The sequence below is a fragment of the Anarrhichthys ocellatus genome, unplaced genomic scaffold (assembly GCF_004355925.1).
Source record: "Anarrhichthys ocellatus isolate YVR2014 unplaced genomic scaffold, GSC_Weel_1.0 scaffold10, whole genome shotgun sequence".
NCBI lineage: Eukaryota > Metazoa > Chordata > Actinopteri > Perciformes > Anarhichadidae > Anarrhichthys > Anarrhichthys ocellatus.
Window position 1 is genome coordinate 6,767,424 of NW_022280040.1, and position 17,695 is coordinate 6,785,118.

The 17,695-nt window shown below is 40.8% G+C and overlaps 4 protein-coding genes across 6 annotated transcripts; 2 read left to right on the forward strand and 2 right to left on the reverse strand.

The window, feature by feature from the left end:
- The first annotated feature begins 2,258 nt into the window (after window positions 1–2,258).
- On the forward strand, window positions 2,259–4,789 carry myl12.1 (myosin, light chain 12, genome duplicate 1). The gene is made up of 4 exons (XM_031850358.1): window positions 2,259–2,334; window positions 3,610–3,810; window positions 3,977–4,138; window positions 4,235–4,789. Exons 2-4 carry the CDS (start codon window positions 3,627–3,629, stop codon window positions 4,405–4,407), a joined length of 519 nt encoding a protein of 172 aa, XP_031706218.1. The 5' UTR covers window positions 2,259–2,334; window positions 3,610–3,626; the 3' UTR covers window positions 4,408–4,789.
- A 1,003-nt stretch (window positions 4,790–5,792) lies between these two features.
- LOC116385102 (amine sulfotransferase-like) lies at window positions 5,793–8,526 on the reverse strand. The gene is made up of 6 exons (XM_031850303.1): window positions 8,373–8,526; window positions 7,154–7,362; window positions 6,935–7,061; window positions 6,540–6,634; window positions 6,166–6,340; window positions 5,793–6,041 (listed from the first exon to the last, which is right to left on the reverse strand). Exons 1-6 carry the CDS (start codon window positions 8,524–8,526, stop codon window positions 5,926–5,928), a joined length of 876 nt encoding a protein of 291 aa, XP_031706163.1. The 3' UTR covers window positions 5,793–5,925.
- A 1,837-nt stretch (window positions 8,527–10,363) lies between these two features.
- On the forward strand, window positions 10,364–13,713 carry fastkd3 (FAST kinase domains 3). Of its 3 annotated transcripts, none has more exons than XM_031850496.1 (7): window positions 10,364–10,427; window positions 10,752–12,235; window positions 12,451–12,536; window positions 12,752–12,926; window positions 13,019–13,088; window positions 13,178–13,292; window positions 13,452–13,713. In XM_031850496.1, exons 2-7 carry the CDS (start codon window positions 10,774–10,776, stop codon window positions 13,548–13,550), a joined length of 2,007 nt encoding a protein of 668 aa, XP_031706356.1. In that variant the 5' UTR covers window positions 10,364–10,427; window positions 10,752–10,773; the 3' UTR covers window positions 13,551–13,713. The 3 variants fall into 3 exon arrangements, with proteins under 3 accessions (XP_031706356.1, XP_031706357.1, XP_031706358.1); XM_031850497.1 differs by having other exon boundaries at window positions 10,372–10,620; XM_031850498.1 differs by having other exon boundaries at window positions 10,392–10,427; window positions 10,730–12,235.
- A 20-nt stretch (window positions 13,714–13,733) lies between these two features.
- chmp5b (charged multivesicular body protein 5b) lies at window positions 13,734–16,685 on the reverse strand. Its single transcript, XM_031850499.1, has 8 exons — window positions 16,530–16,685; window positions 15,802–15,906; window positions 15,450–15,496; window positions 15,222–15,315; window positions 15,063–15,134; window positions 14,363–14,471; window positions 14,164–14,279; window positions 13,734–14,077 (listed from the first exon to the last, which is right to left on the reverse strand). The coding sequence occupies exons 1-8, from the start codon at window positions 16,596–16,598 to the stop codon at window positions 14,027–14,029; spliced, it is 663 nt and encodes a 220-aa protein (XP_031706359.1). The 5' UTR covers window positions 16,599–16,685; the 3' UTR covers window positions 13,734–14,026.
- Between the last annotated feature and the right edge of the window lie 1,010 nt (window positions 16,686–17,695).

Sequence of the window (17,695 nt, forward strand, 5' to 3'; positions counted from 1 at the left end):
AAATCTATCAAATGTAATAATCTGTGCATGTACTGCATTAATTAGTGAATGTAAACATATTTTTCAAGTCTTTCTGTTTAGAATTTAGTTTGTTTTGCTACACAGAAGTAAGGGCTTAAGTCAAAGAGTTGAGTTATTGATCATTATTATAATTATCAAATAAATGTCACCGTGCAAATGCACCTCAAATGCATCCCCAGATTTCTAAGTGGTTTATATTTAATTGAATATCTCTTTTTTTATTAAGTCCATAACACAAACATGACAATGTTGCTGGCTTTTAGCCCACATTACATCATCGTTGGTTTATCTCTCCATCAGCTTTTGTTTTGAATTTTTACCAAAGCACTCTCAGCTGTGAGTGTTGCTAACTTTAGCTAATCTAAAGCTAATTTTTCATAGAAAAACTCAAAAGAATATCTTCCGAGCGTGATAACACAGTCCCCTGATGACTTCATCCTATTGTACTCTATTACAATCCAATACAATCCCCCTGCTACCGTAAAGCCTATAATGTATAATGTTGTCAGAAAGGTACTTCAACTATGTGGTCATTTCGAGGCCTTATGCAGATGAGTTGTATTATTATATTGAATTCCCCACTCGTCTGTTTGTCCAAGTGAATATGGTTTTAATGAATCACATGCATGTTAGCACCCTGTCACTGGGTTCAGCTGTCCAGGAAATTCCAACTCTTTGGATGTCTCGTGGGATCTATTTGGGGTATTTTTATGCTCTGCTTAGTATGACTCCCACACATTGAAGCTACTTGAATGTTGAATGATAACAGTTCTAGACTCTCACACAGGATTGGGTAACATGCTGAGATAAACTGTTAATGGCCTCAAGAAACTGTCTATAATATCGCTGAGAAAAGGTGAGCTTTTATTTGAAGCTATAGCACACTCCAGTGGTTTAACGTGACACTACATAATGTCATTTTATTGTACATTTGACTCAGCAAGGCCCACCATGAACAAATACAAAGAGATCAACTGGAAAGTATTACATTTGCATATAAAAAATGTGCTTGCCTCCGCTTGAAAAGTGTGTAATCAAATGAGTTAGACCCAGAATTGAAATGTTTAATTTCCAGATGTATGCGAGCTGTTCTAATTGATGGACCCAATGATAAAAACAGCTTTTTCTTAGCTTTGTGGCACTATTTAAATCAGCGTCTATATTTGTTCTTAAACTGGCTACAACATAATAATAAACACTGCTGGTTTGTGCCTTTTAATCACTCAACTCCTACCATCATTAACACTAGTCATGTTATTTGTGGACTACTGCAGCTCTACACTGGTGACTTGTTTGGTTCCAACATATAGCATAACTATGAGTGACTCATGCCATATGTTCAGCCATTTTGTTATCAACTTTAAAAGTGATAGGACAACTGGACAAAAAAGGATGCAGCTTGTTTCAACCCATGACTCAACAGTTTAAAATCTTGCTTTAGAAGCTCGGCAGCACTAAGCCTCCCTTTGCAGCAATGACCAACTGTTGTTTTACCCACGGTGGGCAGTCAGTATCTATTATTATCCTTTCTATCAACATTTTTCCCCCTATTGTATTGGTTTAAGTGTGTGAACTTCCTTTTGATTTTATTTTCTTTAACTTTACTCAATCAGGTTAAGTCCCATTGAAATTAAGTTCTCTTTTTACAAGAGAAACCTGGCCGAGAAAGCAGCATATACATATTTTTACACTAAATATAATGTAATAAATATAATACAAACAAAATAAACAAGCTGACAACTGCCACATACTAGAAAATATAGAAATAACACCCAGCTGAGATGCATGTAATTATGAAAGTATTTGAGTCAGATTAACAGCATCAACAACAACAAAATAAAATAAAGAATAATTTTGCCATATTCATAGTAACGCCCATTTGTTTCCCACGGGGGTCATTTTAGTTTTCCCTTCCCTTAATTGCGCAAAGGACGATGTGTGTCTTTCTAACCTTAAAAGGGCATATCCAGGAATGTCAAGGCAGGCAAGGGAGTGTTTGTGGAAGTTACATTTCCTCCATCGGGGGTGTGAAGGAGCATTATGTATTTTAATACCGTTAATAATATAACATTAGGATCTGTTTTAGAATGTAAGTTCAATTTTATTACGTAAGCGTAATATTCGGCTCAAAACAACTTATAAATAGTTTTTCAAGAGAGTAATAATAGCTTCATGCTTGATGATCTCCCCTATTTTTCTCACTTGGTTTGATCTGAATGTTCTGTACGGAACCCAATATGATTATCAGGAAGTGAAGGGCGGTGGTTGAGAAAAGAGCAGCATCGGGCTAGCTGAGTGTCGTGTTGTTGTCAGGTAAGACTGTCTGTTTTGACTTTATTTCTCTGCATACCACACTTATCTACAGTATAAATGCTTTGCTATCAGTATATCAAATTGATAATGCAAATTTAAAGGAATGCCGTATGTCTGACTATGGTATTGTGCCACTTTGCACTGAAAACACGGCTAGCTGTTAGCTTCGCGGCTAATAATTTATTATGACTCAAGCTAGGCCGCAACTGTATACGTACTTGCTAAAGCTCCAGGAAATGGAATAAAATGAGTTCCTAAAACAAACTAACATGACGATAAGTTGAGGATGACTATTTGGTTTTGCACGTTACGTTTAGGAAAGTGCTCCTCGCTAATTTAAGTAAGTCACCATAATGTAAGCTACTTTTTACATATTGGGAACTCTTCTGTAAATGTTTTGATGGCATTTTAAACTTCATAATTAGTGATTTGTAATTGTAAAGACTAAATGTTTAAAGCAAAAACAAAAGTATTGCAATAAGTAAAATTATTTTCTGTTGTCTCGATTTTAGAATTTGCTGTTTTTCATTAATAATAATAATATAATAATCATCATCTGCATATTGGTTCTTTTCTATGTTATTGTAACAAAAGAAGCAATTTGAGTGTGTCACACTGGGAACATATGATTGACAGTTTATACACTGAATGAGTAAGTTCAGCTCTAACTAACATTAAAACTTGTATCACTGAACCTTCATCTCATAGATAATATCGAGCCGTGTCACCATATTAACAGTGTCTCAATACAAGGCAAAGCTCTACGCAGCACACGCTGTCTGTTTGAGACCCGTTTTCCATCAACATCCAGTGGCAAAAACATCATGTGTCAACATCCAGATGTGAATGTCTGAGAGCGTCTTCATTCAAGACATTGCCTGATAAGGGCATCTGTTCTCACATCACTAATTCTTCTGCCTTCAGTGAAGCCAGTGAGCTGATCAACCTAGAAAGCTGGGGAACATTTCCATTTATAGCTCAGTGAGGGACACCACGCTGGGGAATCGCTGCCAGATAATTTAAATACCCTTCCACTGAGTTGGGGGCATGGATGACAAAATCTTATTTTGAGTAACGTTATGATCCACATAACCTTTTGATCAGATTGTCTCCGTGTGTCATCTTTTTGCTTTGTTATTGGGCCAGTATTATGTATTTTTCCTCTCTCCTTATTGTATTTACACTGTCATTTGATAATGGTCGTCTTCCCTAAGCAGTAAGCTCCTGCCTGTTATAATGCAACATGTATACATAAACATTTATTTATTTCCGCAGGTAAAACAAAAGTCAAAATGTCTAGCAAAAGAGCAAAGGGAAAGACCACGAAGAAGCGCCCTCAGCGCGCAACTTCCAATGTCTTCGCCATGTTTGACCAGTCTCAGATCCAGGAGTTCAAGGAGGCCTTCAACATGATCGACCAGAACCGTGATGGGTTCGTGGACAAAGAGGACCTTCACGACATGCTGGCCTCTCTTGGTGAGTAGGAGAGTCAGTTTTTACTTCAGGGCTAGCGCATCAAACACGTCTGTAAGAAGCTGTAGGCAGTTCTGCACTTTATTCATGTGGGTGTGCACCTACGCTGTTCAGTTGTTAATGTCACAACTCTTCAGACTAAGTGCATCATAACCGGCTCTATTTATAGGGAAAAATCCAACTGAGGATTACCTGGAGGCGATGATGATGGAAGCTCCTGGACCCATTAACTTCACCATGTTCCTCACCATGTTTGGGGAGAAGCTCAATGGCACAGACCCCGAGGATGTGATCAGAAATGCATTCGCTTGCTTCGATGAGGAGGGGACAGGTAAATTCAGACACAAAGCACTTTAGATTGCAGCGGCGTTTAGAAAGTGTTTTACAAATGAAGTTGCCTCATCTGATTTGACTGTTTTCCACTCAGGTTCTATCCAGGATGATTATCTCAGAGAGCTGCTCACGACAATGGGTGACCGGTTTACAGATGAGGAGGTGGACGAGCTCTTCAGAGAGGCCCCCATCGACAAGAAAAGCAACTTCAACTACGTGGAGTTCACACGCATCCTGAAGCACGGTGCCAAGGACAAGGACGATTAAAGAGCCATACCAGCGTAATTCTTTCCGCCCTCTTCTCCTCTTCTGTCAGCTAGATCACGGTGCAGCTTGTCAACTTTCCAGTACAAACCCCATTTTAAACTAAACTAAACCAAAGCAATAACTAGCCACTCTTGTTTGTTGTGAACTTCCAGTATTGCCAAATGTACACATCTCTAATGAGAAGAGGGAAAAATAGGTTGTAAAATGTTTTTCCTGTCATGTGAAGTGGCAGCACCTTGGAAGCTCTACGGGATAAATCTTTGCAATTCATGTGATCAGGTTTAGCTGACTTTTTACATTTTATAATATAAACTTTTTAAATGAAGCCATCTATCAAGTTGTATTTTGACTTTCTCCCTTCCATAAATGACAACTGAAATAAGTGGTGCATTATTCTGTCTTTATTTTGTTTACAACTAAGGTGCTTGTGCACATTTTTTCCTTCCTCGGGTGCTTGTCAAGACTTGACAAGTCGACTCTACCTCCTTGCTAAATTCATTCAACGTGTGCTGACTAGCGCGAGCTGAATTCTTGCTCTAAGAACAAATGAACACCGTCGTTACTAAAAAATAAGGTGCTGTTTTGTGGCGCAACAACTCAAAAGAAGAGCTGTCCAAATACTATGATCACCTAAACATCGTTGAGTGTTTCTGTCATGAGAATCAAGTGGTTCTATTATTAAAAACCCTAATTTAACAGACAAGTGAGGACTCTGAGCTGTTAGACGTGCATTATACAGTTGATCCCATCTATGATTAGGTTTTAATTACTTTACCAGCAGTATCTACATAAGCTCAAAATGTACACTTCCAATGCAAAACATCTTATATTTTTTGTAGAACAGGATGTGTCAACTGAAGACACATGCTGAACTTCATGCTTGACCGTCCAATTGGGGGAAAAAAGAGTCGCATCACTTGTTTCTGGTGGATTTATTGATTGCTCATCAAAGCTCTGGCTAGACGAGAGGTGTAAAATCAACACAATGACCATGCGTATATCATTCATATATTCAGCTACAAGTTCTTTGAACTCAAAACTCTTTGGTGACAAAATAGAGGTAAACAAAGATGCTTCAGTTGGAGAAAATAAATGGTTAAAACATTGACCTAGTACAAGCATTGCATGCTTTAGTTAGGAGAAACAGGATTATGGCCCTGCACACACACTACTATAGTGATCTATTGCCCTGCTTGTATGGTTAATTGATCGTTTATTTCGGCTTTGTGTTAAAGGGCAAGTTTACTCGAATTTCAGAAAAGTATATCTTTGCATGATCATATTTCATAGGGACGGTTTCTTTAAGTTTAACCCTGTTAACTAATCGCAGTGATCAGCACTGACAGTTTGTAAAATGAATTTCAGACTGATAGAGGCCAGTTTCCACCAGTCACTGCATAGAAAGGTTCAAGTGTGTAGAGAGAATCACTTTGGGAGTGAAACACTGTTTTTGTGAGCGTGCGGACATGTTGAGGGAGACTTTCTCCACTTGAGGGCCGGGGCTGATTTTAAGAGGAGCTATTCTTTAATCTCCCAGATGCAGGTCAGCGGCAAGTTGCTCATCTTCTCCTCGAACACGTCAAAATGTTCATTCTGGGCCACAGTGAAGACATTTTTCCAGTCACCTGCTATACCTGTTCGGATACGGGAAAAAAATCTGAGATGTACCTGTCTGTACTGGTCTGCTGCTTAGTCATTTCCCACCATTAAAAGTAAATTTCTTCTCTGTAAATGATGACAAAAGTAGTGGAAACAAACCTTTGCGCATGGTTTTCTTCTTGTAGCGGTTGGTTTCAACCAAGTCCTTGTAGTTTGCTTTGGGGTTGGTCTTCATGTTTTTAAAGGTGGACATCTCCACAACATGATCAATGGCTTCATCTGTCAGATCTTTTCCCAGGAAGGCACAAAGCTTCACAACTTCTCCTCTGAGGTCCTGTCAATCAAAGATGTGTATACAATATGTGCAAAAACAAAGGCCCATCAATCCAAAATCTGCAGGAAGTCTGTGTTACGTCATGGCTGTTACGTCCATGCACATTAGTTAATCTTTGCTACAGTGCTCAACTCATTTATATATTTTTATCAAGGTCAAGTTCTATAAAAAAAACAATAGAAAAAAGAAGATTCCTAACCTTCAACATATTCTCATATTGCACAAAACAGATGTTCAGTTGGTCTCGTGCGTTGTGATAATCACAGATGTGATCAAACCATGATCCCATGAAAACTGTTGGAGAAAAGATTTGTGTGTCAGCGCTGAAAACTAAAGGTGAGTGATACTTGCTGGTATTGTATGATGTTAATGTTTGTTTTCTAAAACTTAACTAAATACTAACCTTACAAAGATAAAGTGAGATACACAAACATGTTTTATTTGAAAAGTGAAATCCCTCATTTCAAATTTCAACTCCTTGTTGTATCTTACAATAAAATCAGACCATCCTACACGAGTAGATGCAAAAACAGTTGATTCTGTTCTGTGTTCTTACTCTGATGTACTTAAGGAACCCCATAATACTGAACCTACCGTCACCATCCAGGAACTGCTGAAAGAAATCCTCAAAGCTCTGAGGTGTTTCCAGCAACACCCAACTGTGGGCAAAGTGATAGAGCGACACCAGGACATCCTTGGGGTTCCTCCAAACATACACAACCTAAAGCAAAAAAAAACATACGTATTTTGTGAATTCGGCTACAGGCGGATGCTTAAATCAATGCTTGAATTGAATCGAATATTGTAAATTACCTTGATTTGTTTGGCTTTCACCCCCTGAGGTAACATGTCTGGGGGGAGATGCGAGCGAAAGACTCGAGGATCAGTCCTTTCTCTGAAAGGGTTGTCCGCAGTTCTCCCCTCCAGCCAAGGAACTCTTGACCTGTTGGTGGCATCTTCTGCCGATTCAGGGTGTGCAGCATCCATGATCTGAACCAGAATCTGCTGCATCCATATTGTACCTGCAGAGTCAAATAAGATATGGGATGTTTTAAATACAACAGAAGAAAAAGAACATACCAGACCAGCCTGTTTCTGTTACCATCATTGTATGTGGTGGAAATAATAAACACTAGAAACACCTGTCAGCACTATGAACTACAAGCTCTACAAAACAGTTTCAAACTAAACATTTTAACCTTCATGACAGTTTGTTGTATTCAACTGCACTAGGTTTAGCTAGACAAAATAGTGTCTAATATTTGGAAAAACAAAAAAGCAATTTCAGAAAAGCCGACAGAAGGTCTGCAATATGTGTTTGAGGGAAATATCCAGGATGTGAAACTGACTCAGCACTGTTCCTGTAAAGCCGGTTATGTCTGTATTCACAGTAACAATCATTAAAAAGTGAAAACGCTATCTGTATACATCCAGTACACCTTCAGTAGATTACTGTGCTAGTTAATGATGTGCTGACGTATTCTGATAGTGACACAAAGTTTTAAAACATCTTACACGGCTGCGAGTGTCTATCACGCAGAAGAGTTATAATTGGCCAGTCTGCGCTTGAGGGGCGGGGCTTAGCGAAGGTTGACTTGAGAAAACATGCTTGCTATTCCTTTGAAAATACTTGAAGGCTCTAGAAACCAACGATATACCAGCGGACAATTTCAACCTTGAACAACATTGAAAAATACAGCAATGTATTCAAAATAAAAATAAGTGAATGGAATTTTTTTTGGGGTTGAATATAATTTTGATTCAGTCCTGGAATTTTTTTGAATACATTTTTCTTTTTCATTTTTCACTTTCATATAGATTTTGATATTCGAGGTCTTATATTTTTCAGTTTCAGATTTTATATTTTCAGATTCAAATCTTTTTTTCACTTTCAGGTCGTTTTTTTTCAGTTCAGACTTTTGACCCTGATCTAGCGTGGGAACTCCTGAAGGAAACTTCGGAGGTAACAGTTGTTTGATAAAAAAGCTGTAAAAGTGTCGAATTTAGCAGAAAGTTATAGAAAACAACTGACCTGACTTGGGGTACGTGACGAGGAAGATGTCAGTGGGACGGATCTCAAAATGCTGCAGAGCATCAAGGCCTGTTGGTCGCAATTCGTCCTTGACCAGAAAGTTCCTCCTTTTGTACTTGAACAAGTAAGGGCTCACTAGGTCCAGAGAATCCATGGATGCTAAAACTAAATGTACATGAGAGTGAATTCATGCAAGTCTTCTTAGTGTTCTTAAATACGTGTATTAAGTTTGATATGTTCCTACTTACAGCAGGTGAACAAGTCAAGAGAAGCACTTGAAGGGATCCACTGCAGCCTTTTCTCCACTGAGGAGTGAAGACGTGTGTGTTAGAGCATTGTTCCGGTCCACAACTTGTTTCACAACTTGTTTAGTCTTGCGTTTACCAAGGGTAAACAAGAGGAACATGTTCTGTGCACCAGGTACATGTGGTGGAAAAAAGAGTTCACATTGGAGCAGTTTCAAACCCTGGTTGAACCCTGTTTTATTGTGTGACTCAGATTTAAATTGTAGCTGCTACCTGCCTCACAAAGCTGCTGGCATGGCTGTAGGCTCAGATGTCAGATAATTGCACATGCCAATAACGTAGATATGTGCATGTGCCAGCTGATGATTGGCAAGTATTTGAAATTGTGTAAATTGGTTTGTCTGCCTCTAAAATGGCAAAGTAAAAGACGATGTGTTTTGAAATTTTCCACAGTGGACTGGGAAGAGGGTGTGTGTGTCCAGTTTGGGGGGGCTCCACAGGATGTGAAGGGGCTTCAAAGCCCGGGGAAGACGTCCCTGGCCCCCATGCACTGCATGCTTATACTATAACTCTTTGATTTGTTTTCTATATCGGCTTAAAATCAAATTCCCATACCGCGAGTCGAAACCAGACCGCATGGGTGAAAACCATCCTTACCGCTTGAACATCAGGATCATATCCATGCATTTTTTTTCGACATGCTATACTATGGCTTTTTAAGGCGCGGTTGACTAGGACATTTTATTACAAGTCAAACCTCAGAAGAAACAGATCTAACTTGAAGAAATAAATTAAACCAAATTACAATAAATTACTCCCCTTTGCAGGTACAAAAAGGGGAGATTAAGTAAATAGTCAGGCCAGCCGTAGCCTAATACGTCCAGTAGAATAAAAACCATCAGTATGGCCAGAGCTTCAGTTGGTCCAGGGAAGGGTGCTGTTGCGGCCGGTTTGGGGATGATGAAGATGCGCCTTTCCACTGCCGTTGAGCTGACAGCATCCTGGCTCTTTATGTAATGAGCTGAAGTCAATATGCAGTTCACCCAAAGAAGCCGACAACTGAATGTCTCCTCGTCATGGCAAACACCTATTTGCATACACACAGACACCTTGCACACATCATTCACACTCACAGAAAGATACATTGGCAAAAATATACAATCTATAGTTCATTTTACATGTTTTTTTTATGGCAGACTACACCATGAGTTTTTTATGACTTCTCTTATCTCTGTTTTTTATGGCATACAATATCATGACTATTTTCTGACATTTTTGTGACATATTATACTGTGACTTAGTAAGTATAGTATGCCATTAAACGGTCAGAAAGTAATAAAGTCACACTATAGTATGACAATCTATATATCATCACATTTTAATGACACTTTTAGGCCATTTAAACTAGTGGAAACCTATTGGGTGAGATTGTGCAGTTATTAAATGGGTTATGTTGCCCTCTATTGTCTAAATAACAAAAAACTCATGCTGAACGGTGCTGCCTTCTAATGCTGTCGGTAAAGATTCGAATCGGCGTGAAGCGCAAAACGTCCATCAAAGGTGAGGTCAATAAATTGACTTCGTCAGTAAAAGTGGTGGATTTAAGTAACTGTTATGGATATCCCAAGTTTAATTCCGATCAAACGCCGCACGAACCACTTGATGTATATAGTTATAATCCAATACTGTGCTTCCGAAAGTACTGCATAACGAGGTTCCCTGAACGCCTCAATATCCTACGGAACCACGTTAGGGACACATCTTCGCTGTCACCGGTTCTGTGTCCTCGTGCAGACGTCGGCATGTCACGGTATGCATTTTGCCGGTTTCATCTTGTCATTAGTTGTTTATCTGTCACTCTGTGTCGAGGTGTCAGCCGTTAAACACGTTAATCAGATCAGCGAGACTCTTCTGTGCTAGCCAGGAAGCTAGCAGCTAAGTGGCTAACGTTAGCTAACAGCACCCTCAAGGTTGGTTAGTTAACAGAAAAGCAACGATGCTGAGTAAGTTACTCTCATTGCTTGTAACATGGATGAACTTTTGATTTAGTTAACGATACATAGAGGAAATATGTGCGTTTTCCTCAAGTAAACCTTCTCTTGTTTCTTAAAGTTTGTGTTTTTCATGGTTCCAGCTGGGTGTGAAGAGTTCTGGTCATGGCTCTGAAGCTGATCCAGAGATTTCCGCTGCTCAGGCAGGTCGGGATTCAACGCTACCTTCCTGTTGGACCTGTGTGCACCACCGGGCTCCTGAGGGCCAGCGGTGAACTGCCTGTATGTGTAGCCTGCCTGTATACCTCAGCTGGCGGCAGCATCCAGAGACAGGGCTGCAAGAAGTTCCAGCTGGACTGCGGGACGAGGAACCTGACCAGCATGGTTAAAGAGCCGTCCTTTGTGGCTAGCAGCTCTGTAGGACTCCACAGAGATTCGGGACCTCGGTTCAGTCTGACCCAGCTGCACCGACCCACAGCTGCAGAGGAACAGGCTTTCCTGCAGCGTCTCGGGGGCTGCTCCTCCTCCCGGCAGGTCTTCACACTGCTGCGCACCGTGGGGATCATGTCTGACACCATGGCTGCAGCAGCACTTCACCGTGTGGCCGACCTGGAGCAGGAGAGCGGCTCCCTGAAGGACCCTGCGGTGCTGGAGAAGGACACCATCAGGGCTCTGTGCTTCCAGCTGGAGCAGGACTCTGTGCGCCTGACGGATGCTGGACTGGTGTCAGCTCTCCTGGCCTGCACCCGCCTCTTCCTGGATCCGTGGAGCACGCTGATGGTGCGGCTGGTGTCCGAGAGCCAGGAGCGGCTGGACAGAGGGCAGATGAATGTAGGGCAGCTGTGCACCCTGGGCCGGGCAATGCTGGCTCTGGAGGGTCCTGGCTGCGTGGTGCTGGAGCAGGTGATGGAGCAAATCCAGAAGCAGGAGCCGGCCCAGTGGAGCCTTGCGGATCTCACCGCTGCCTATGGATTTCTGCAAGGTAACGTGGGTCAAGATGGAAAACATCGGGACCTGCTGAACGCCATGCACTCCCACGCCGTGACCGCCACCTCCCGCATGGATCCTCCGGCTGTCAGCGGGCTGCTCAGCGCTCTCGTGACTCTGAACCAGACGCAGGCCATGCCTCTCGTGATCAATCTGTGTAAACAGGCTGTACGGCACGTGCCTCACTTCACCGACGAAGAGCTCACCGTTGTGCTCGGGGCCTTGATGCACTTCGGCCACAGTGATCATTACTTTGTGGAGGCGATGGAGAGGTATGTGCCCACAATGACCTTCACATCCCACCCAGAGACGGTCACCAAGTTGATTCAGTTCTTCGGCCGGAGGAACATCCTGTCCCCGACTGTATTCGATGCCGTTGCGGAGAGCTTCGTGTACCGAGCGGACGACTACAGCACCAGCCAGGTGGCCAGGCAGATCATGGCTTTCGGAAAGCTCGGCTACCTTCCTCCCAACGCTGGCGAGGTCTTCAGGAAAGTTGAAACCATCCTGCGGACGCGCTTTTCACACTTCCAGCCCCGGACGCTGCTCAACCTCCTCCACTCCTGCACCCTGGTGGAGAGGTTCCCTGTTAACTTTGTCTCCAAAGTGTTCAGCAGTTACTTTCTACAGCAACTGCAACGTAAATCATCCTGTCAGACACCTGCGATATGTACAAGCTTCCCACAAACGCATGCTTAAAAAGAACACTCATAGTGACTGTGTTGCATTTATGTTGATCTATTCTAGACACACAACAGCTATTACATGGGGGGAGTTTTTCCTCTTGAGACACATTTGTGATGTTGGGCTTATAGGCTATAAAAATACTATTGACTCAAATTGCCTGTGTTCCAGATCAGGGCACAGGATTGGACCGGACCATCCTGGCACAGCTGACTCAGCTCTACATGACTTTGAAGTTGGAGTGTCCTTTCTATGAGGTACAATATGTAAAACTATGTCAACAAAAGGAAATAATGCAAGAGCCTCAAACCTGAATACACACCCTCTTACAACATGTCATCCTCGTGTGAGGTTCAGTGCATTCCAGTTATGTGATAAAACCTGTACAGGTGACTTTCTACCTGTGCTTTTATTCTGAAGGCCAGCCACTTCATGTATTTGTGTTCCTTCACGCCTCGTGTTGTCTCCTCAGGGTCCCAGGCTCCTTCCCAAGTACCGCGTCAAGTCCTTCCTCATGTCTGGACGCTCTCTGGAGACGCCCGTGGACCCACATCTGTACAACTCTGTGAAAAACGGACTGGTGGATTTGCTCGGGGCTCGTTCATACTTTGGATCCAAAGTTCTGACGCCGTACTGCTACACGCTCGGTAACATAACAGCTGTTTGTCTCCTAAATGTGTCCTGTAGTCAACCTAAAGAGGCTTAACATCAACTACCTTTTTTTTGTGTGTTCTTGTAGATGTGGAGATAAAACTTGATGAGGAAGGATATGTTCTGCCTGCCAGTCATGTTGACGATGTATACAAAAGGTAAATGGTGTTATGTAAAATATGTCGAAGCTGACATGGTTTAAAAAACGGTTTTAACGCATCGCTCTGGGTGGATTGATGTGTTGCAGGATCGCTCTCTGTATTGACGGACAGAAGAGGTTCACTACAAACACCAGGCAGCTACTTGGAAAAGAGGCCATGAAGCAGCGACACCTGAGGCTTCTGGGATATGAAGTCGTTCAGGTTGGACCCTCATCTTCACTTTTTTTTTAGGCATTTTCTGCCAGATTTTGATCTGCCCAAATTGTTTAATACAAAATGGTGCATAGAATTAAAGTATCACAGGACCTTCTGACTTTTCTTGTTTTTATCAAATGACTAAAGCATTTCTTTTTTTTCTAGATTCCTCACTATGAATTTGAAAAGCTGCGGAAGAAAAGCAGTGTGGTGGAGTATCTGCACCAAAGAATCTTCCCTCACACGTACAGGCTGAGCTGGTGATGATGCTGTGGATTACTTTAGTTGAGCCCCAACTTGCTTCAAGAAATCCGTATTTATTTTTTCAATTAAGTGTACATACAAATAAATAATGCCTTTTTAAGTTATTGATTTTTGCATTTCTACATATTCAACTTGGCAATAAAAGTGAATTTTGTATAAATTACTTTTTGCATGACTTCAATGTATTGTTTGAAAAATATTATTTATTTTGTTCTTGGCATCAAATGCTGCAGAAACTGTACAAAGTTAAGAGAATCCCAATTCAAACAATCACCTCAGATAGATATGAGCTCACTAACAGAATAATAATCAACTTTTAATGAAAGATACCCGATTTTAAGATGCAGTTCATCGTTCGTTGGACAGAAGATGCTGTGGTTTTTATTGCCGCACTCTAAAGGCTGGGAGTGTCAGTTGGATAAATACAAAAAGGCTATGATACATGTAAAACTAGCACGAGTGTTCGGATTGCACTTTTATGTAGCAGGAATTTGAGGAAGGCCAAACTCGTCCACCAGGACACCATCCTGAAACACAAGAGGAATGACCATTAATGAAAAAGCTCTGTAAGTTAAGGAGAACCGCGTATAAAAATCTTAAAACTGTGTTGTACCCTGTTGACCGACTTGTCGCCGGGCATGCCCTCTGGGATGGAAGGCGCTGTTGCAGCCTCATCCAGGTAGGAGCTGTCGTCGTCCATCAGGAGCTCGTCTCCCAGAGCATCCAGCTCTGTGGACAATTCACAATTAGTCACAATAACTGGCAAATTATGGTCAAAGTAAAATCCCCATCCTCAAAGTATTTTTACTGACCGGCCTCCAAGTCGTCGTCGTCAATTTCAGGTGTGCCGTAGCTCCTGCCCAGCGCCTCCTGGATGTCGTTGGCATCCTCCATCATGTCCCCGAGCTCATCTTGAAGATCCTGAAAATCAAAAGAAAATAAAACAAGTTCAAAGTTTGCACTTCATCCATCGGCTCTGTAACAAAGACTTCACATGGAGTCTGGTGGCTTTAAAGAGTGCATAAATGGATATGTAACAGCTTCAGATCCCCATCTGAAACATAGACTGTATATCCCTTAAACAAATATTAATTTCTTTTGAGGTGAGCCTTTATTTTAGGTCGCGAAAATGCGTTTTGCTGCTGTTTCGCCCCGTTCACAGTTCTACTTTGCTTCTGTGCCTGTACTCCTGTCTGCGTCTCCATGTGGGGGCCATGCCGACCGCCATCATACACTGTGGATCATACCTTATGCAGCCCTCAACACATCCAAACAATTCCTTTTTCAGTCTACTACATTTACTTAATTCCTAATATGTTCCGGTTGTGAGCTTTGAGTAATGTGTGGTTACCCTTCACTTCTAGTCCACTGTAATATATTTAAAGTGCCTCATTAGGAGGGGAATAATGGCGTGTTATCTTTAAATATATACACAATTATTAACTGCGACGCCATCTCATCTGCTGAGATCAATCATCTCGGTCGGTAAATCTGTATTCGCAAAACAAATACCTCGATCTGATCTATTTTCACATGCTTGTATGCTTTCTTCATGTCTTTAAGGCCGGTTTTCATGGCATCGACCTAAAAAGAAAAAAAGAAAATGTCAGCAGAAAGATCCATTTTCCAGATGGAAGAAAACATCATCCGGTAAATCATTTCCTGTCTTACTGTGGTTTTAGTGTCTTTAAGGGTCTGGATTGTATAGTTTGTTTGTTCCATGTTGAACGACTGCTGCATGAGGTTATCTCTCTGGCTCTCATACCTGAAGATGTAAAGATGATATAAAGTTAGACTCTCACAACAGTTGACATAAGGGAATAACTGAGGCTGATAACATAAACATATAGCGCTTTTATAGTTAATTTGATATTATAAACACTAAATAAAAGTACTTACATCCGCTTCTGCTTCAGAACTCTCAGAGCTTTCTGCTTGACCATGTTCTGGTGAATGAAAAAAATGATTGGTTATGAATGGGACATAAGTACATAATAACTTAATATTTGATAAGATAGTTCCCGATTTAAATACAATGTTTGACAATTTAACACTGTATTTTCTTGAGGCAACGTTATGGTGCAGCTGCATTTAACCTTTGAGAACTTCATTTATTATTTTATTAAATAAATATGTTTACATCTCATTTTCACTGATACGTGTCTTTGGGTCCTGGATGGCAGCACTCTAAAGGGTTTCAGGAGCCCATTCTCTTCTTTGTCTTACAGCAGCATTGGACACTAAGTCTCACCTTTGAGGGCCCGTCTCTCATCTTTTTCATCTGGTCCTTGTACTTCACAAGTTCAACATCTAGTCTGGCAATCTTCTTGTCCACGGACTCCGAGCGAGAATCAACCTGCAAGTGAAACACAGACATCAGCTTTTGATTATTATCTGTATAATCATCTCAAAAACGTGCCTTTCAGATATAAATATAACCAATTTTAATAAATGATGAATATCATGGAGGGCCTTTTCTTTAGGTGTACAAACATAGTAGGAAAAATGAGGCTTATCGAGTACCATTACACATATCATCCGTTTCTTCCTCCTCCCAGGTTGGGTAATAATAGCTCTTCCCACTCAAATAACCAGTATAACTGGTTGCTGTCAGCCTTTTCACCCAGAGAGTGACATCATGTCTGTTGCATGTCAATGTAAAGGCTCAAATAAATAATGCTGATTCATTACGTGAACAGATCAACCGATTGTTTTGTTTAAATCTGGAGTTTGTCGGCCGACGCTGTCAATACATTGTGTTAGGTAAACACGCCCAATATGACAATCCTGTCTGCTATCAGTAACATAATAACTATTAACTATTAGGCTCGTTGAATGTGACAGCGTAGCATTTAAATATGGCAAACGTTGGCCTGCTTTCTGCTCATAAAAGTTAGCTAACTGTTAGCTAGAAGGGATCCATCTTTGTTTACTTTGTTCGAGACAGCGTTCAAAAAGTTAAATCTGGGTAATACTTACGTTTCCTATGCAGTCTGAGAGGTTCGGCGGTGGAGCCTTGGGTGTTCCCCTACCAAATATGCGGTTCATTTTGTAAAAATGAAGGCTTTTGACTCTTAAAGAAAGCTACGCTAGCTCGCTGACACCGTCCAGCTGAAGCAAAACACCCGGAAGAGACTGTCAGTGACGTCAGATGAGTCACGTGACAATTGCTCGCTCAGCCACGCCCTCGAGACAGCTCTGTTAGGTTTTTATTAATTCCCTTCGTGTTTACAGTACTTGTTGTGTTGGTATTCATGCATAATTAAAAAAAACAATTTTATTGTTATTTTTCTCATCTTTTTTGCAAAACAGTGAGAGACAAAACATGATATGTAGCCCGTATAACACATCTAAACAGATTTTTACTACAGTATCACATTAATAAGGGTGGGAGTTCAATGTCCCTATCATTTTTCCTAGATCAATTCATATGTTCTATACATGTTACCACACAATGGGAAACAGGAAACCTCCACTGCACCAGAATGAAAACAAAGTCCAGTAGACATTAAAGACATGAGCTGACTTAAGTAAAGAAAATAAAGTTAATCAAAATCAGGATAAACGCTCAGATTAAATTGTGTTTAAATGTATTTTTGTTTTAATATTAGGGTTAGCTATTTCACTCATTGTATAGACTAATTTACTGATTTATTAAAATTGATATTCATCATTTATAGTCCAAAATGTGATGAAAAAAACCCATCAGATATTTTATAAAAAATGTTATCTGATATTCAATATTTAATTATTTCATATTTATTCGATTTTCATGAATCTTGTGTCTGCTAAAACAGAAAATAAAAAAATATCCTCATTGAAAGCTGGATTACCAATTGGGCAAAGCAGGCAGCTACTGTGCTGTATTAAGAGGATAAAGCACTGACATGCTAATGATGTGCTTAAATGTTATTTACAAATGTGTTTGAGTTTAATGAATCACCAAACACCTAACCTGGAGGCAGAAATAATGTACACCATGCAAAGTGAAGGTAAGAATGGTTTACTATCTATCCATGTTCTTCTTAGTCTGAATACCTGCGCTAACATTGATGGCTGTTGTGAATCTTCTGCTAATGCCAAGCTATGTGTATGCAACCATCAATCACTGTAGATCTATTTCTTGTTAACCTGTCCACATATAT